Genomic DNA, 17,513 nt, shown 5'->3' on the forward strand with positions numbered 1-17,513 from the left:
AGAAGCTCTGGCAGAGCCCCCAGGTTGACAAGAGCAGCAACATGGAGCTGTTACTCACAAAAAAAAAAGAAATTCTTGCCTGGACAGAAATTCCTCCCTTCCTCTAGACAGCCAACGGGCACTACCGGAGTGTAAGGTGGGCTCCTCCTCATCCCTGTTCCTACCGTGGTTCGTTGAGACGGACCACAACCGTGTCTTAAAATAATCTGCAGGGTCTACCACGCACACCGAGATGCAGCGAACAAGACGAGCATTAAATGTTTTTTATGTGCAGACATGTATCGCCGCGGGAGGAAAGCACAGAGGGGTTTTATTCAGCCGGGTGCCATATCGTTACAGCCGTCGCAAGCACGCCAAGGGAAGAGGATTTATGGGCTTGCAGCTCCAGCTGATTCCCACCCCAGCTTTTAGTACGAATTGTCTCGCACGTGCTCCATGATTGTTTTCAGACCCAGCCAGGTCTCCTCTGCGGTTGGGATGATTTGGCTGGCTGGCAGGAGGAAACCGTAGCGACCCGTGTCTCGCAGTTCAAAGGCAAAAGAATATTTGATGCCGTAATCGTAGCTCCAGTCAATGCTGCCTCCACTGGCTTGGTCTGCAAGAGAACAGGCAAAGAGCCGGGGGGTGAATGGAGGCTTGATTTGGGTCCTGCTGTCCTACTTTTTATAGCCACGAGGGACAAGTATTAGGTTTTTATGTGAACACTCAGCCCCGATGGTTGTTTGGTGATGTCACTGCTGCCAAGAGGGAGAGACCCTGGCGGGGGGACAGGGACTGTTCACAGAATCACAGAATTGTCTCGGTTGGAAAAGCCCTTGAAGCTCCTCCAGTCCAACCATGAACCTCACACTGACCGTTCCCAACTCCACCAGATCCCTCAGCGCTGGGTCAACCCGACTCTTCAACCCCTCCAGGGATGGGGACTCCCCCCCTGCCCTGGGCAGCCCATTCCAACGCCCAACAACCCCTTCTGCAAAGAAATCCTTCCTAAGAGCCAGTCTGACCCTGCCCTGGCGCAGCTTGAGGCCATTCCCTCTTGGCCTGTTGCTTGTTACTTGGCTCAAGAGACTCATCCCCCCTCTCTGCACCCTCCTTTCAGGCAGTTGCAGAGGGCCATGAGGTCTCCCCTCAGCCTCCTCTTCTCCACACTAAACCCCCCCAGTTCCCTCAGCCGCTCCCCATCACACCTGTGCTCCAGACCCTGCACCAGCTCCGTTGCCCTTCTCTGGACACGCTCGAGTCATTCAATGGCCTTTTTGGAGTCAGGGGCCCAAAACTGTTGGCCTGGGCCAGCCCATAAAAGCTCAGACTAGCAAAATACTCACAGATAGTGGTGCAGATGCTCCCCACTGTAAAGGTGGTGCCGTACAGGGAGCGGATGGAACTGGCAGCAGCTCTTCCCAAGGCATCCTGGAGAGGAGAAAATGAAGGACAAGTCAGGAAGTAGCCACACTTAATGAGGCTAGATGTTAAGATTGTGCCAGATTGAACCATTCTCAGGGAAATCTCCAGAGTCTTTCACAAAATCTCCAATCTTTCACCCCCCAATAAAAAAGTGTCAAATCAATCCATTTCTCAATCACTAATACTAGTGACAGCGCTCACAGTCTCCACAGTATTTTGGGGAAGTGACATTGTAAGTGAATTCACAGAATCCCAGAATCATCTTGGTTGGAAAAGCCCTTGAAGCTCCTCCAGTCCAACCATGAACCTCACCCTGACCGTTCCCAACTCCACCAGATCCCTCAGCGCTGGGTCAACCCGACTCTTCAACCCCTCCAGGGATGGGGACTCCCCCCCTGCCCTGGGCAGCCCATTCCAACGCCCAACAACCCCTTCTGCAAAGAAATCCTTCCTAAGAGCCAGTCTGACCCTGCCCTGGCGCAGCTTGAGGCCATTCCCTCTTGGCCTGGTGCTTGTCCCTTGGTTCAGGAGACTCATCCCAGCGGGTTCTATATCTGATCATCCAGTGGTTTATCTCACCCACTGTCTCGTCAAGAGAAGGTTCAAGAGATACCAGAAAATCCCAAGGCAGTGGGAGATCTTCCAATAGTTAGCGATCAGCTTTGTGCTCAATTCAACGATGTAACGGGTGGTTGTGGAGAAAACAGAGCCAGGCTCTTCTTGGAGCAGGGCAAAAGGACGAGTGGCACCAAACAGGCACACAGGGGAAAATTGCATTTAGATGTTAGGGAAAAAGAAAATCCCACAATAGTCGGGAAATTTTGGGGTGGGCTTGAAGAAGCTGTGGGATTTGTCTTTAGAAATAGCAAACCAAATCAAAACAATTAATCAAAGCTCAGCTGAGCAAATCTCTAAGCTACCCAATCAGCTTTAAATTCAGCTCTGACTCCACAGCCTGCCTGCTTTCGGCAGCGGTTAGACTAGAGACCTCCAGAGGTCTGTGCCATTTGAATTACGATCATGAGATCCTTATCGCCTCAAAGATGTTGTCACAGCTGTGATGCTGTCACTAAAGAAAAGGGAAATATGGATGAGCAAAGAGGGCTGAGAAGGGGTGGGGACAGCACGTGGTCGCATATGACCGAGGTTTCTCTTTTAACAGCGTGGCATTGCACCGGGATTTTGTTCCCTCTCGTGGGTGGTTAGTTATGGATGGCAGAGTTTAGCCTCTTGTTTTTATCCTGATATCTCACTGTAATCCTTGAGTATAAAAAGCCAGCTGGATAGACCAGAGGAAGCTAAAGCCAAGGCATTCTGTCTCACCAGCTCGGCGTGGTCTGCCGGTTCAGTGCACTTGTAGCCATAGGGATACATCAGAAGCTGAGAGTAGCTGTGGAGCGTGAGGAAAGCCCGGATGTTTCCATGATTCTTAATAAAGTTGACAACAGATCTAACTTCCACCTCTGAGTTGGCACTGGGCCCACGGTAAGAGTCAGAACAGGGATTATTACTGGCTCCAGGACCTGTTGGTGCAAAGAGGGAACAAAGGCAAACCTGTAAGAACTGGCATTCACGAAAGGTCAGAGCAGACCAACACAAAGCCAAGCTTTCCTAAGAACAGGTTTTCAGCCAAAGGCAAGGCCTTAAATGCTGATAAATGCTCAAAGAGCAGCAACAGAGCATGAATACTCAAGTAAAAAACTTCTACACATTACTGCCTTCATCTTGTGCTCACTGGCAATTAATCCATACAAAATCATCTTTACAAAAGACAGCCACCATCCTATTTGACCATTTTCTTTCTGACTCCCTTATATTAAGGCAACTGCTGGTCCTGTGTAACAGGATCCAATAAGGTGAAAGGGCACTTTCTTCTTAGTGACAGCCAGAATCCAGAAACTTTCTTCCTACCTCCAAAACCTGCATCCCAGTTCCTGTTTGGATCAACTCCAACACACACGCTGCCTTGATTCTTGGAGCGGGTCTTCCGCCACATGCGATTCTACAACAAACACACACAATGGCTTTGAAAAGGAGCAAATCTGAGTCCTTGCATTAAAACTGCTACCCAGAAATAGTTGCCATTCACCAGGAAGCGATCCTAGGCGCAAGCCTAAGATTATTTCCGATGGGCTGTCTGCCAAGATGGGCCAATGGACAGAAATCAAAGGGCTGGTGAATTTACAGGGGGTTAAGATGGGTTGGACAATTAGTATCTTTGGCTGCCCGAATTAGTATCTTTTGTAACTCCTTCGTACAGCATTAAGAAATGGACTTTCAGAGCCTACTTCCCTGGCATTTATTGTTCACTTGGAAGAGCACAACAGCTTTCTAAACCAGCTTAGACACAGAGCATGCCTACTCACTGTGGTGTGAGTGAATACGTATCCATCAGGGTTTGTGACTGTCAGCAGAAAAATGTCCATTTTGTTCAGCAGAGAGGTGATGGATGGATCCTTCCCATAGTCAGATGCAATCTAAGCAGAGACAGTGTAGCACACCGTGATTATCAGTAGATTTCTTTCCCGCATGCTTACGCTCTAACAGCCAGGTACAGAGGCAAGTCTGGCTTCTGGGGCAGGCAAACAAGAAGCATCAATTATCTGCTGGCCATAACTGTTCCTCATTAGACTTCGAGCTTGGAGAGAGCAATGAATCTGTTTTAATATTTTATTCTGAAGACAGGAAGTTAATGGGAGAGGGCAACAAAATTTTCTCCCGCATGTCCCAGAGAATGGGCAAAGGCCGTCACTAAGATTGAGATGAATTAGCCAGGCTGGGAACATACAACTGTGCTGCACTTCTCTTGTGGCCTCACCATTTTCAGAAGAATGTAAATGCTCATTTATACAGAGCTGGAAGTTTTGGCACTTTTGTAGAAGGTAACCAGCCACACAGGGTTTCTCTGTGACAGCAGACCAAAGCAGCAAACTAATCTCAAAGTCCTGGGTTATTTGTATAACTATCAGCCCTGCAGTCCTCAACAATTTCACCTGGACTAGTACATTCTGTCTACCTAAACCTCTCCCAGCTGCTCTAACAACACACAGCAGTTTTCAATTCTTTGTCTAGGCAACTGCCATATTCTCTCTGGAGTTGGCTGTGTTTTAAGAGGGGTGAAGGAGAGTTAGCAGAGCTGGTTAAACGCATACAGGTGTGGTATACTTTTAAATTGTCAGAGGCATTGCTAAGATTACAAAAAAAGAAAATTAATCACTGCTGAAGCTACCTTTCTAGCTATCCATATTGCACTCGCTTGGGTAACCCACTCTCGGGAATGGATACCGGCATCAATCCAGATTGCAGGACGGTTGCTTCCTCCAGTGCTGAACTGTCAAACAAAACAGAAAGTTTTAAAACTCTCACTGACGGCTTTTAGTCAAGAACATCCTGTATAGAGTGGGATGCTTTGGCCTGAATTGTGCTGTATCTATAATGCACGTGTATATTAGTACATGTCTACATACAGGCAGGCACACATTCTGTGATATATTCTGTACCTTGAGCACATACAAAGGTCGTTTTTCATAGGATTGCCCGATCTGGAGCTTACTGACAATGTCGCTGTACTCAGACACAAGATGATCCAGCTCTGCATAAATCTGAAATGAAAAGTCATGGTGCCATTTACGTTTATGTATCGTACCACTTAGAACAACTGTAGGACCTGATGAAATCTACTTTTCTTTCCTTTTGCCTTCCTTACTGCGATCCCTTCAAAGCCCCATCCCACCTTATGTCGGTGTAGTCAGTGCTGTTCCTAACGTCACAAAGAAGAAGGAAGCACTGCTGTATCGTCAAGATCTACTTATTTCAGGAATAAGTTCAAAACCCTCTTTAAGAACTTCTGGTAATAAAAATACCTTACCCTCTGCTCTGCTTGATAGCTACCGGTTTCCTGTATTTCCCTATTTCAAGATTCATTTATTTCTCAATCTCTTTTGAGGGTTTTAGGAAGGGTTTTAGCAGAACTCTGCAGAAGAGTTTATAAAAACATATGACCAACACTTGCCTGTTCCAACACCATCAGGGAGAGTGCTGGTTCATTATCCTGACCACACAATTAATACATTTAAAAACAAAACCATGTGCCAAAAGAAGCTGGAAATACATTTTAGATCCTAATATATAGGATGTTTAATTGAAGACAGCATGAAAAAAGGGCAGCAAAAAAGAATCCTCTTCCCCCAGAGCTGAGGTACTCACGGAATCTAGAGAGTGGTAAGTCCCATAGTTGAAGCTGTTGCTGCTGCGATCCCTCTGTTGATTGTAGGCCATATCTTCCTTTTCTTTATCAAGAACAACCTAAAAGAAGCCATTCAAATGTTGATAAAATCCTGCTTAATTTGCAAACTGCTGACCAAATGTTTATCATCAATAACAAAATGGTGGTGCTGCATACTGACTCCAGCCCCAAACTTCCCACAGCTATGAAGCAAACTGATGCTTCTGCTGAATGTATCTGCAGCAAAGTGGGCAAGAATATCAGAGTTTAAATGGTCAGCATTGGGTTTTAAACACTTCTTAAGATGAACAAGAATAGCGTTGGAAAGCTTGGGGGGGGGGGGGGGGCGCGGAGGGAAGCAGTGTTTCTGCTGACTTAATGCTAATTTAGATGCTATTTGGGGATTAATGTTCATGAAGAAATGTCAGATTAGTACTCAAGTGGGTGTCTTTTCTCTCACATGCTGTTGTACAGTTCTTTCAGATTATGATCCTGAACTACTCTTCACACAGTTTACTGAATTATGAGTAACATTAGCATTGTGATTCCTAAATGTTTGGGGCCAAAAGACCACACAAAATTCCTCAGGGGTTATCAGAAGAACCCTGTGGAGCAGATGAGTTTATTGATGTCACTATTCAACACGGTTTCAGAGAGCATCTGCAGATCTCCACAGCTTCCCAGTGCAGCTGTGATCCACAGATCATCTTTGAGAAATTAATCCACAGACCACAAAAATAAGGGCAGGACCTCATGGAAAGCAGAGTATAGAAGAGTCCATGTTAATGAAAGAGGCCAGATTGTGAATCATGATTTGTTTCCAAAGAATATAAAAGCTAAATATGTGCCAATGGCATTGCCTACCTGCAGGTCTTCAATCAGGATGGAGTACTCAATCCCATGGGACTCCAGGAAGGCTTTGACTTCTTGGAGGCTGTTAGCGGGGATTCGCACATCCACAGGGAGTGTAGGGGTGGAGGGATTTATCCAGAAATCAAGCTGAAAAAGAGAAAGGAAAATGGATTTGGTTTGGGGAAAGTGTTCTGCAAACAGCTCTTCTAAAGCTTTAGAAATGCTGATTTCTCCCAAATGGAATGACTCCTGCAGTATTGCAGCCCACCATGTGTACAGCACGCTCCATTCTTTAGCGTGGCCTCACCACAACCTTGTATCAGTTAACGTGACAAACCCACAAAAAAATAACAAATGTCTGCAGGAGGCTAAAGTCAGCATTTCCACCAACTTCAGAGCTTCAGTCATACAAGCAAGAGGAAATTTTAGTCTTCTGTAATGATTATTTTACTGTTCTCCCTTTTACCAGAAATAGTTTCAAGAAAAGGTCTGTATTACAGTATTAGATAATATGAAAGCCATTGGGTTTATTTCTCCTTTTATTTGTCCTTTGGTAGGGCTTTTCTAAATTTTCATTTCTATACTATTCAAATCAATATTTTTAAAGAAAGTGGTAATAAAAATTCTCACCAATGACAACAAGAACAATAATAACATAGAATTTTATAGTGTCTTTCGCTGTTTCAATACAGTGTAGACCAATAAATTCCTCCCACAACGCTGGGAGACAAGTACAAAAACATTAGCATCCCCACTTTCAAGATAAGCTTTTTGATACTAAGATTAAGAGCAGATCAGTTCAAATATGATTGTAAATCCAGTAGGAAAAATATTTTTAATTTAATTGCAGGCACTCCTGAATACCACGGTGGTACTAGAACTGGCAGATCAAACACCAAGTATTGACACAGCAAATTTATTTATGGCAGCTGCCACAATATGGTACGAACCTTTTAAATGCGATGCAAAGTCCTACCCTGAAAAGCCTCACCCCAGTCTGAAACGTTAAAAAAAGGTCTCTGTGGTAATAACATACCTCAAGGTGTTCCAGCGATTCCAAAAGCTGTAACTCCTTAACCTCCTCCTCATTTTTTGTCTTGATTCGGAGAACCTGGTGCCTGCAATAAATCAGTAACTCTTCAGAAACAGTCTCAGAAAGGGGTCTGGTTGAACAAGCTCGTTACTGAGATCATGAATGTCATGGGTCGTTACTTGGATGTTACCATACAGGCTTCTTCAATGCAGCTGACTTAGTGTCACCCAAGAGTTCAACCAACCACCTGCAGGGCCAGCCTGTTATATGTGCACTAGATTAGTAACTAGTTAAATGGCAATTTTTAAGATTTCATCATAAACAAGACATCAAGTGGATGAGTTTTTAAATGCTTACAAGGATCAGTCTTGAATCAATTAGTTATTTTTTGTCAACATCTTACAGAAAGAAATGTTCTGGTTGAGTTTGCAAATGCTGTATAGTGGGGAGCACTATACAACAAAGAAAACCAACTCCTAAATACGGGATTAATTTCACCTTTCTTTGGTTTAGTCAAAGACTGTTGACAAACTTCCCTGTGTTGTCAGAAGGTGATAGCATCAGAGGGTGGCTTGCACCATTCCAGGTGCAATGAATCACCATCTGGAAGTATCTCACTGCCGGTTACAGAGATAACCTCCACGATTAACTCAGACCGTGCGTTGTACAACGTACAGTGATCACAACATACAGTCTCTACGTAGTTTTTAGATCACTAAAAACATATATCCCGTTCAAATACACAATGTTCCAGGCTGCTTGGTGAAATAGGTACAAGCAAACAGTACCACGAGGACAGGCTGATGAGCTCAGGCTTGTTCAGGCTGATCTAACTGCAGCCTACAACTGCTTGAAGGGGAGTTACAAAAAAAGGACAAACTCTTGTTTGTGGTCAGAGAGTGGAATAGGCTGCCCAGGGAGAGGGTGGAGTCCCCATCCCTGGGTGTGTTTAAGGGTCATTTGGATGAGCTGTTGGGGGATGTGGTGTAGGGGAGAACTTTGTAGAGTGGGGCTGAGGGTTGGACTCCATGATCCCAAGGGTCTTTTCCAGCCTGAATGATTCTGGGATTCTTCTCTGTAGGGGTAGATGATAGCAAGGGAAACAGCTCCATGCCCTGGGCTGAGCAGGAGGGTGGATGAAAACTTCTGGAGGTCCCTCCCACCTAATGCTTTCATGAAATGACAAAACCAGGGGGGATTCTGAAGGAAACCTGGGAGCCACAATGATTAATCAGTCGGAAGTACAGCCCAGCATCAATGCTGTCGGCAAAAGCACCAATGTGCTCCTTAGCTGTATAGCCTGGGGCTTACTGCAAGCAAGCCGAGCTTAACGCTGCATTTACAAAGGACATTTGGTGGTTAAAGCATTTGGTGTGTTTGTTTTCATTCTCTTCCTTAGGCATCTGCCTTTGGCCACTGTTGGAGCCAGAGCAAAAGTCCATGGAGTCCCATATTCTGACGTGGCCCAGCTGCTCTGCCAGCACCCGCTGCAAACAGTACTGAAAAATGGAGACAACTCAGAGCAAATAGACATGAATAACTGCAGAATTGGAAAACACATCTTAAGACAGGGTAAACAAGGGACTCTGCATATGAGCTCAGTTATGTGTATGTTTATTTACTAGCGTGGCCTCAGCTGCTGAGAAGAGACACTCATTAATACCAGGTTCTTGAGTCAGGGCAGGTGAGGTGTAAGACTCTTTTGTTGAACCAAGTTAAATCAACACTAAAGGCACTTTACCACATTAATAACTTATTATTGGATTCTCCACCACCATAAACTTTATTTCTGAATTGGATTCTTCTGTAAAGAGGAGATGAGGCTCATTAACCACAGCTACTGGACACGACTGACGAATGAATTCACAAGAATCCAGTCTACATTATGCCAGAGCCCAGATTAAATAATCAAAATAGCTTCTCCTGGCTTTACAAATCCTAGGGTTTTAGTAAATTATGTGTATTATTTCTTAATCCTAATCCTTACATCTTCAGATGTATTTAGAAAGGCTGTGAAGAGAATTAAGTATTTAAAGAGAAATTAGAATCTTCAAAAACAAAGGGAAGCTAGTGACCTTTCTGATCCAAGGCCAGGTTCTGGTCTTTCAGCTCTTTCTTTGTGCCAGACCAGATCTGTCTAACTGAACACTCAAGCTTTGCAGCGAGGTTCGGCTCTGGATCAAGGCTTGAGACTGCTCCCTAGGTACAGCCAAAGCCAAGACAAAGCCTTGGTGAACATGAATTTAGGGGCTCAACTCCACAGCGAGACCCTTCTCCTTAGAAAACCCAAATGAAAGTAGAGAGGGGTTCCCTCTCTAGCAGTGACGAGTGGCGTCCTCAGGGGGTGGGACCAGTTTAACATCTTTGTTGGCAACATGGACAATGGGATTGAGGCACCCTCAGCAAGTTCACCAGCAACACCGAGCTGTGTGGTACGGTGACACGCTGGAGGGAAGGGATCCAGAGGGACCTGGACAGGCTGGAGAGGTGGAACATGCAAACCTCATGGAGGTCAACAAGACCAAGGGCAAGGTCCTGCCCATGGGTTGGGGCAATCCCAAACACAAATCCAGGCTGGGCAAGGAGGGGATGGAGAGCAGCCCCAAGGAGAAGGACTTTGGGGGGTTGGTGGGTGGAAAATTGACCGTGAGCCAGCAACGTGCGCTCGCAGCCCAGAAAGCCACCCGTGTGCTGGGCTGCACCCAGAGCAGTGTGGGCAGCAGGGCGAGGGGGGGGATTCTCCCCCTCTGCTCCGCTCTGGTGAGACCCCCCTGCAGTGCTGGGTCCAGCTCTGGGGGCACCAACAGCAGAAGGACATGGACCTGCTCAAGCGGGGCCAGAGGAGGCCACGAAGATGCTCGGGGGGCTGGAGCACCCCCCTGTGAGGACAGGCTGAGAGAGTTGGAGGGTTCAGCTGGAGAAGAGAAGGCTCCGGGGAGACCTTAGAGCGGCCTCCCAGGACTGAAAGGGGCTACAGGAAAGGGGTGGGGGACTCCTGATCAGGGGGGTAGGGATAGGATAAGGGAGAACGGTTTTAAACTGAAAGAGGGGAGATTTAGGTTAGATCTAAGGAAGAAATTCTTCCCTGTGAGGGTGGTGAGGCCCTGGCACAGGTTGCCCAGAGAAGCTGTGGCTGCCCCCTCCCTGGAAGGGTTCAAGGCCAGGTTGGACGGGGCTTTGGGCAACCTGGGCTAGTGGAAGGTGTCCCTGCCCAGGGCAGGGAAGTTGGACTAGACAGTCTTTAAGGTCCCTTCCAACCCAAACCATTCTGAGATTCTATGATTCCTTCAAATACTGGCATACCAAAGCAACAAGACGAAGTCAGTCATAAAAAGCAAAGAATGTGCCCCAAGCAGATTTTGTAAAGTTAAGATCATGAAAAATAACAACTGGATAATACAGCCTTAAATGAAAGGTCTTCCACAAAAGCATAACTCACCCAACAAAAGTTTCCAGGCACAAGGAAACCCCGAAGAGGGCACTGAAGATCAAAATCAGCTTCATGTTTGATGTGAAGTTCAACTCAGCCTAGCAAAGGTGAATTTATACAGGACTCGTTAAGAAACCCTTTTGCAGATAAAACACATCTGTATTTCATGTGACTAAATTCTCACATTTATCAGATCTTTCAAGGCAATCAACAGATAGGAGGCCAATTTCACCTCCAAAAAAATATTTTCCACTGACACATTGGAACCTGTAAGGGAGGAGTCATTCTCAAAGCTTTGCCCTCAAAGCTCCTCAGTGTCCTTTTACACATTTTTTTAGATAGAGAAAAACAGGGACAAACTGAATGTCATCCCAGCTGTTACTGGGGGTGAGGAGCTCTACCAGTAGACTCTCGGTCATCGGTTTTCCTCCGATAGATTTCTAGTAGCGCACTCCTTGTTACAGAGAGGCAGCCAGCAGTCTCATCCGGCAAAAATACTCAACACGAGTGATTGTTTTGAAGGATGAACGCTGGGTCCTGCCTGCTATGCAACAAGTTGTCTCTGAGGCCATGCTAGAGATTCACTCTTATATACAAATTACACAGTTCTAGATATAAGCCAGAGAGTTTAAATATATTTATTGAAATTACCAGCACTTTGCCAGTCTTCAGCTGGGATGGTTCCAGACAGATCCAGCCAGCTGGTGTTTCAAGCAAATTAAGGTTGCAGCAAGATTCACATGAAAGCGAGTTGTATAGTAAGAGCAGAAAAAAGCCTTGGATGAACGGGAATTTAGAGGAGCTCAACTCTGCAGCTAGATCCTCCTCCTTGGACAGGCTTGCTAGACTTCTCTTCTAACAAAATATCCTCCTCAGGAAGAGGTGACACAGGTTTAAGGAAGTGCTGGAACAGCCGGGTCCCCTCAGCTTTACAATGCCCACAGGGCTGTTCCCTGATCCAGTAGCTCTCTTGTGCTGGACTCAGTCTACGTCTTGCTTCACAGGGAATAGCCTCCATCTTGTTCGCCTTCCACGCCCAGATATTTGAGTTGTTGTTATCGACGTTGAAGGAGTAACAGCGACGGGCAGTCTCCTGCCTGAGCTTTGGGAACCATCTCTCTTGCCCTTGGTCATGGGAACACCCAGCTGAGGTTGTCCCAGAATGACAGGTAGAGCCAGAGGGCTGTTGGATAAGACTTTTTGTTCATCCCATTAAAAATGTTACTGAGGAAGAGCCAGGTGCTGACTCTGCCGTAATACCTGCAGAAGGAGTTCCTGCGAACTACCACGGGACAGAAGGGAGATGGTTCGGCCACTCTGTAATCAACCTCAGGAGAGGAAGGAAGTCTCTGACAATCCCCAGAGGAAGCTCTCACCTGTGCCAAACCTCTCATTATCTCCACTCCCACCCTACTCCTCTGCAGCCAGGGCAGGGGCTTCTTGTCATGTGCTCATAGCAGACTCCAAGCAAGTCTTTTGTAAGGCCAGACCTCATGTTTTTGGGAACAAAAAGAGCCTCAGGCAAGGATTCTGTCTCTTTTGATACATAGGAATTAGTCATCCTGCAACTGTTGTATCTTGGGGGCACACTGGAGAACATACGCTCTGCAGGGAGGTATGTTCCTGCAAGTCGCCAGGTCTTTGAGGTTTAACCCAACCCAGTCCTTGGGAAACAAGATCTCCACTCCCCTCAGTGTAAATCAGATTAACACGAGTTTATCCTAAGAGACAGGAGCCATCATGAGAATTTCCTGCTTCTAGCACTACAGTGATTCTGGTGGAAGTCAAATCCCACCCGTAGTTTACGGCCTTCAACATTTCATAAAGAACCAGCAGACTGTCCGCACCACCTCCTGTGGATTCACTCATTGAAAACAGGAAGGAGGGACTTAATTTGAGGCAAAATTATAGCTTGCTTCATTACTCATGTTACATCCCGCATGGATTTAAAGGCTGCCAAGAGATCCCGCCAAACGTGATGTCAGGGTCTAAAGAGCTCCAAGTGCCCTGACCAGTCTCATCCGGGTCCTCCACCCACTGTGTTTAAGGAGCTGCATTTAAACCCAAACCTTTGTACCTACTAATCCCCACTGAAGGGGCTACAGGAGCCTGCAGCACTGTGACCTCCCGCTATAGCCATAAGGCCCTGCAGAGTTTGGAGATCAGCCTTGAACCACAGAGGAAGCGCTGTAGGAGAAGTCCTGCCCTATGGGAGAAGCCTCTGCGGTGCTCAGATCCCAAAACACCCGAGCAAACTGGGGAGCAGCAAGAGCAGGGGTGCACTGCCACAGCAAGCCAGAAGCCAAAGGTGACAGCAAAGCAGCAAGGGTAGAGAGCTCACCACAAGCAGCACGGACCCAAACGAGAGGAGCGGAGCAGGTCTGGTGGCACTGACCAGGAAAAACCACAATCCAGATCCTCAGGGAAATGGACAGTCACACAGCAGGTCTGCGGCCAGGATGTCAAGAACTTACAAGCCCAAGTCCACTGTGCACCCACAGCAGCTCAAACAAGGACCAAAACAAACGGCCTCAGCTTAAATGCAGCTCCCACGCCAAGGGGCGGAGGGTGTGTGGGTGGGGGCCCCACATCAGCCCTGTCAGGGCAATTAGCGGTCGCAGGGCCCTGGCACACTAACGTGGACAGGGTGGGACATACTCTCTGCAGACTCCTAAGAGGATGTGGGATCGTACAATGAATCACAAACACCCTGGTGAACCAAACTTTATTGCTTAAAATTGGTGTACTGATGTACAGACAGTTTGCCTGGGCTGTCATTGGCAGAGGGCCAGAACAGATATGACACACACACACACACCCCCCCCGCTAACTAGAAAGGCCTCAAAAGTCATCAAATTTAGGTGGAGTCACTCCTTTTCTGTAACGTCTGCACCCCCTGTTATTGCCCCTGCCTAAAAAAGGTTCTTACAACCAAGATACAGCATAGTAGTCTCTCCTGTCCCCGTTAGGAAAGAGGCAGCCTCTGTCCTTGCCATACCCACAGAGCATGCCTGAGCTCGAGCCCACTGTCCCCCTTACCTCCCATCCTCTCCAAATAAATGTTCAGCAATTCAGTAGGAAAGGGAAAGAGAGGGGAGACAACCCGTGCTGGACTGAGCTTTCCTTGTGCTCCTGCTGCCCCACTTGTTCCCTCTGCTCTCTCCACATCCATTCTGCATCACCTCCTGCTCTCTCACAGGGTCTCAAGCATTTTCTTTAATGTTTTTTTAAACCTTACGCTTAAGAAAACTCATATTTACCTTTAGAATTGCTCTTCCTTTCGTCAGAACATAATCTTTTATCCTGGACTTTCTGGAGGATCTGTTTCAGGGAAATGACATTGTACATATGATGTTACTTAGAGCAACATATAAACATTAATTCCTTATATAATGATAATTCTCACTCCATGCGTGAGTTTGTGAGAGAAGCTCTGGGACTGACTGGTTCTCACACAGCTACAGCACAAGGAGCAGTGCCAGCCCCTGCCCCAGGAAAACACAGCCAGGAAGGGATCCCTCACGCCTTCACCATTTCTACTGAGACTCTCAACAACCCCATATTCCTCAGAAATCCCATACGTGTTTCACCTTTTGGGTGAAAATGTTTCTTTTCTCATCTTCTCGAGCTAGACCTGTAACGCTGACATGGCAAAGGGCTCTGTTGGCAAGTCATCTCCTGAATGATCAAAGTTAATTGGCTATAACACAATTAATTTTGGATTACTGGTGAGAGAACTATTATTTCTGTAAGTAATGGATTATTTCCATGTTCCTAATCTGCAAGACACTTTGGGAATGCCCTGGATAAAGAATGAGTAGGGATTTCAGAATGTGGCTCACCATTTGAAGGCGTGACTGACATAATTTTAGGAGCAGAACCCTCGTTCTGACGTCTCTGGAAAATCTGCAGCTGTATGCCTGTGTAGTAACACTGACTGCAGTGGAGCTACTTGCTTCCAACTCAAATATCCTTAAATTAGGGGAAATCAAGACCTTCAACTTTTCAGGGTTGTCCCTAGATTTCACGTCTTTGAGTCATACAGCAGTTTATAACACACCACACACTCCACCAGATCACGTTGTTGCTTTGCATTTTAGGACAGAAAGCACACAGATTAATTGTAGTTGGTAATAACAAGAAGGGGATGGGAAGGGTACAGGGAGAGATACAGTCAGTTACTCATTAGAGATTAAAGACTGGTTCTAACAGTGACATCATCCCATGAGATAGTTATAAATAATAACAACTTCCAAGGTTGTGAAAGACCTTTAGGCAGGAAAGTTTCATAGAAGGCCCACAATAACCTTCTGCTAAGGGCCAGCAGGTGTCAGCAGAAAACACAGAATTAAATAACGTCTTACTCCAGCACAGCAGACAAGACAGATAATCAAAATGCCACTGCAGGAGCAGAGCAGGATCTTTCCTCTGATCCCCCCAAAGCCTTCCTCATCCTCTTCCTTCTCATCTGGTTTTTGACTAGCACCAGAGAGCAAGGTGTGATTCTGCCAGTAATACCACCAAAGTGAGCAAAAAGGGTCTCCCATGGAGCCTCAGCGCTGGACGTGGGACACGGGGCTCTCCCCTCTCCAAGGGGCGAGAGTTTCCGTGTTTGGAGCAGCCCCTCAGCAACACATTGTCCAGTCAACCACCTCAGGAAGTCCCGATGTGTCGGCAGGTAGGAGGGCATCACAAAGCGGTCTCTTTTCTGCCCGGTAAGTCCTCCAGCTGCAATCCAGGGAAGGCTGGAGTGCCCTCCAGTCCTGTGGTCCGTAGCCTTTGGGAGTTGTTGCATGGGATTCACCTCCTCCCACTCAAGCCGTGTCAAGGCTGGGAATTGCACCAAAACAAGACTACTCTTCTTCTGTAACTGATTAAGAGCCATTCACCCCATCTTCAAATAGCTGTTTGAGACAAAAAGCCTACTTTGAACTTCTAAACAGTCCTTCAATATTATCTCAATATTATCAATATTGCTTTTCTTGCTTTCATCCCCTCGCTTAGGAAGTGAGTCAGTCAAGAGACTTTCAAACTAACCAAAATCACCCATTGGTGTGGATCTATCAAATCAACTTTCACCCTGCTTAGTCTCCTCCCTTTCTCCAATTCTATTTTTATTACCATATGTTTCCTATAAGCAGCTTTTTATAAAGGAATAACACATTCCCCCAGCCTTTATGGTGGGGCAACTTGAAAGTTACTGTATTTAACCAAACTAGAAGCAGAGTGGAAAAAAGTAAGAAATAGGTTGGATATCCCAGATAATTAGAATATCCCAGATAATTTTTCTTTTGCAGAGCTGCTGCCCTTGTCTTGTACAAGCTGTTGCAGCCACCTAAGCTCAATATGCCTCCCCAGGCCAGGTCCAGCTCCCCTGTCCAGCTCCTCTCGCTTTGCTACCTCCCAGTTCTTCCCATCTGCTGTCATACCCTGCACTTTTTGCCCCAAAAGGACGTATTACATGAAAATGTCACCAAGACAAGTCAGTATGTCACCACACTGACAATGTCGCATGATTTACCATCCAGTTGTCTAAGTCACGCAGGCCACTGGAAGCCACCCTGTCCAGTGGGACCATCTTTACCTCAGGTGAAACATTCTGAATATACTGATTTAGCATGCAATTCACACAACCCTCTTCATTTACAGCATTTCAGAACAGAAGTAAGAAGTTACACCTGTACAGCATGCAAAGAGACCCAAAATCTCTTAAAGTTTTAACTGTGACCTTGGCAACATGCAGTCTGACGTATACTACTATGTGTAGTCAATTTAGTGTCATGCTATAAGCCCAGCTGGTAATTGAGCACCACAGCCACTTGCTCACTCCCCCCCAGTCAGATGCAAGAGAAAACAAAAAGGGTAAAAGTGAGAAGACTTGTGGATTGAGATAAAGACAGTTTGATAGGTAAAGCAAAAGCCAAATGTGCATGCAAAGCAAAACAAGGAATTCATTCCCCACTTCCTATGGGCAGGTGGCACTCAGCCATCTCCAGGACATCACAGCTCCATCAGACATAACAGTGACTTGGGTAAACAACTGCCATCACTCGGAACTTCCCCCCCTTCCTTCTTTTTCCCTCAGCTCTACAGGCTGAGCATGACGCCGTATGGGCTGGGACATCCCTTGGGTCAGTTGGGGTCAGCTGTCCCGGCTGTGCCCCCTCCCAACTCCTTGTGCCCCCCCCAGCCACTCGCTGGTGGGGTGGGGTGAGGAGCAGAAAAGGCCTCGGCTCTGTGTAAGAGCTGCTCAGTGATAACTGAAACATCCCTGCGTTATCCACACTGTTTCCAGCACAAATCCAAAACAGAGCTCGTACTAGCTACTGTGAAGAAAACTTAACTCTCCCCCTAGCCAAAACCAGCACATTTAGCTATAAAGATACCTCAGCAAAAGCACGGCAACATGTGGCTCTGCACCACGGCAAGGGCGCCCAGCACAGCCAACCAGCCGCTCACCCCTTCCCCGCCATCTTCACCCTCTCCACAGCGCGGCCAACATGGCAACCCCGGCACCCGCCTCACGCGCCTCTTCCCGCCAAAAAAACCGCACCCGCCCAATGGCCGTG

At 46.7% G+C, this 17,513-nt stretch overlaps 1 protein-coding gene across 1 annotated transcript; it reads right to left on the minus strand.

The window, feature by feature from the left end:
* Positions 1-291: 291 nt before the first annotated feature.
* On the minus strand, positions 292-17,414 carry LOC141923871 (carboxypeptidase A2-like). Its single transcript, XM_074825514.1, has 12 exons — positions 17,331-17,414; positions 10,954-11,042; positions 7,518-7,599; positions 6,494-6,628; positions 5,611-5,709; positions 4,905-5,006; positions 4,634-4,735; positions 3,771-3,881; positions 3,316-3,406; positions 2,728-2,927; positions 1,326-1,410; positions 292-595 (listed from the first exon to the last, which is right to left on the minus strand). Exons 2-12 carry the CDS (start codon positions 11,016-11,018, stop codon positions 408-410), a joined length of 1,260 nt encoding a protein of 419 aa, XP_074681615.1. The 5' UTR covers positions 11,019-11,042; positions 17,331-17,414; the 3' UTR covers positions 292-407.
* Positions 17,415-17,513: the final 99 nt, after the last annotated feature.

This window comes from Strix aluco, chromosome 5 (assembly GCF_031877795.1).
Source record: "Strix aluco isolate bStrAlu1 chromosome 5, bStrAlu1.hap1, whole genome shotgun sequence".
In the NCBI taxonomy this organism is placed as follows: domain Eukaryota; kingdom Metazoa; phylum Chordata; class Aves; order Strigiformes; family Strigidae; genus Strix; species Strix aluco.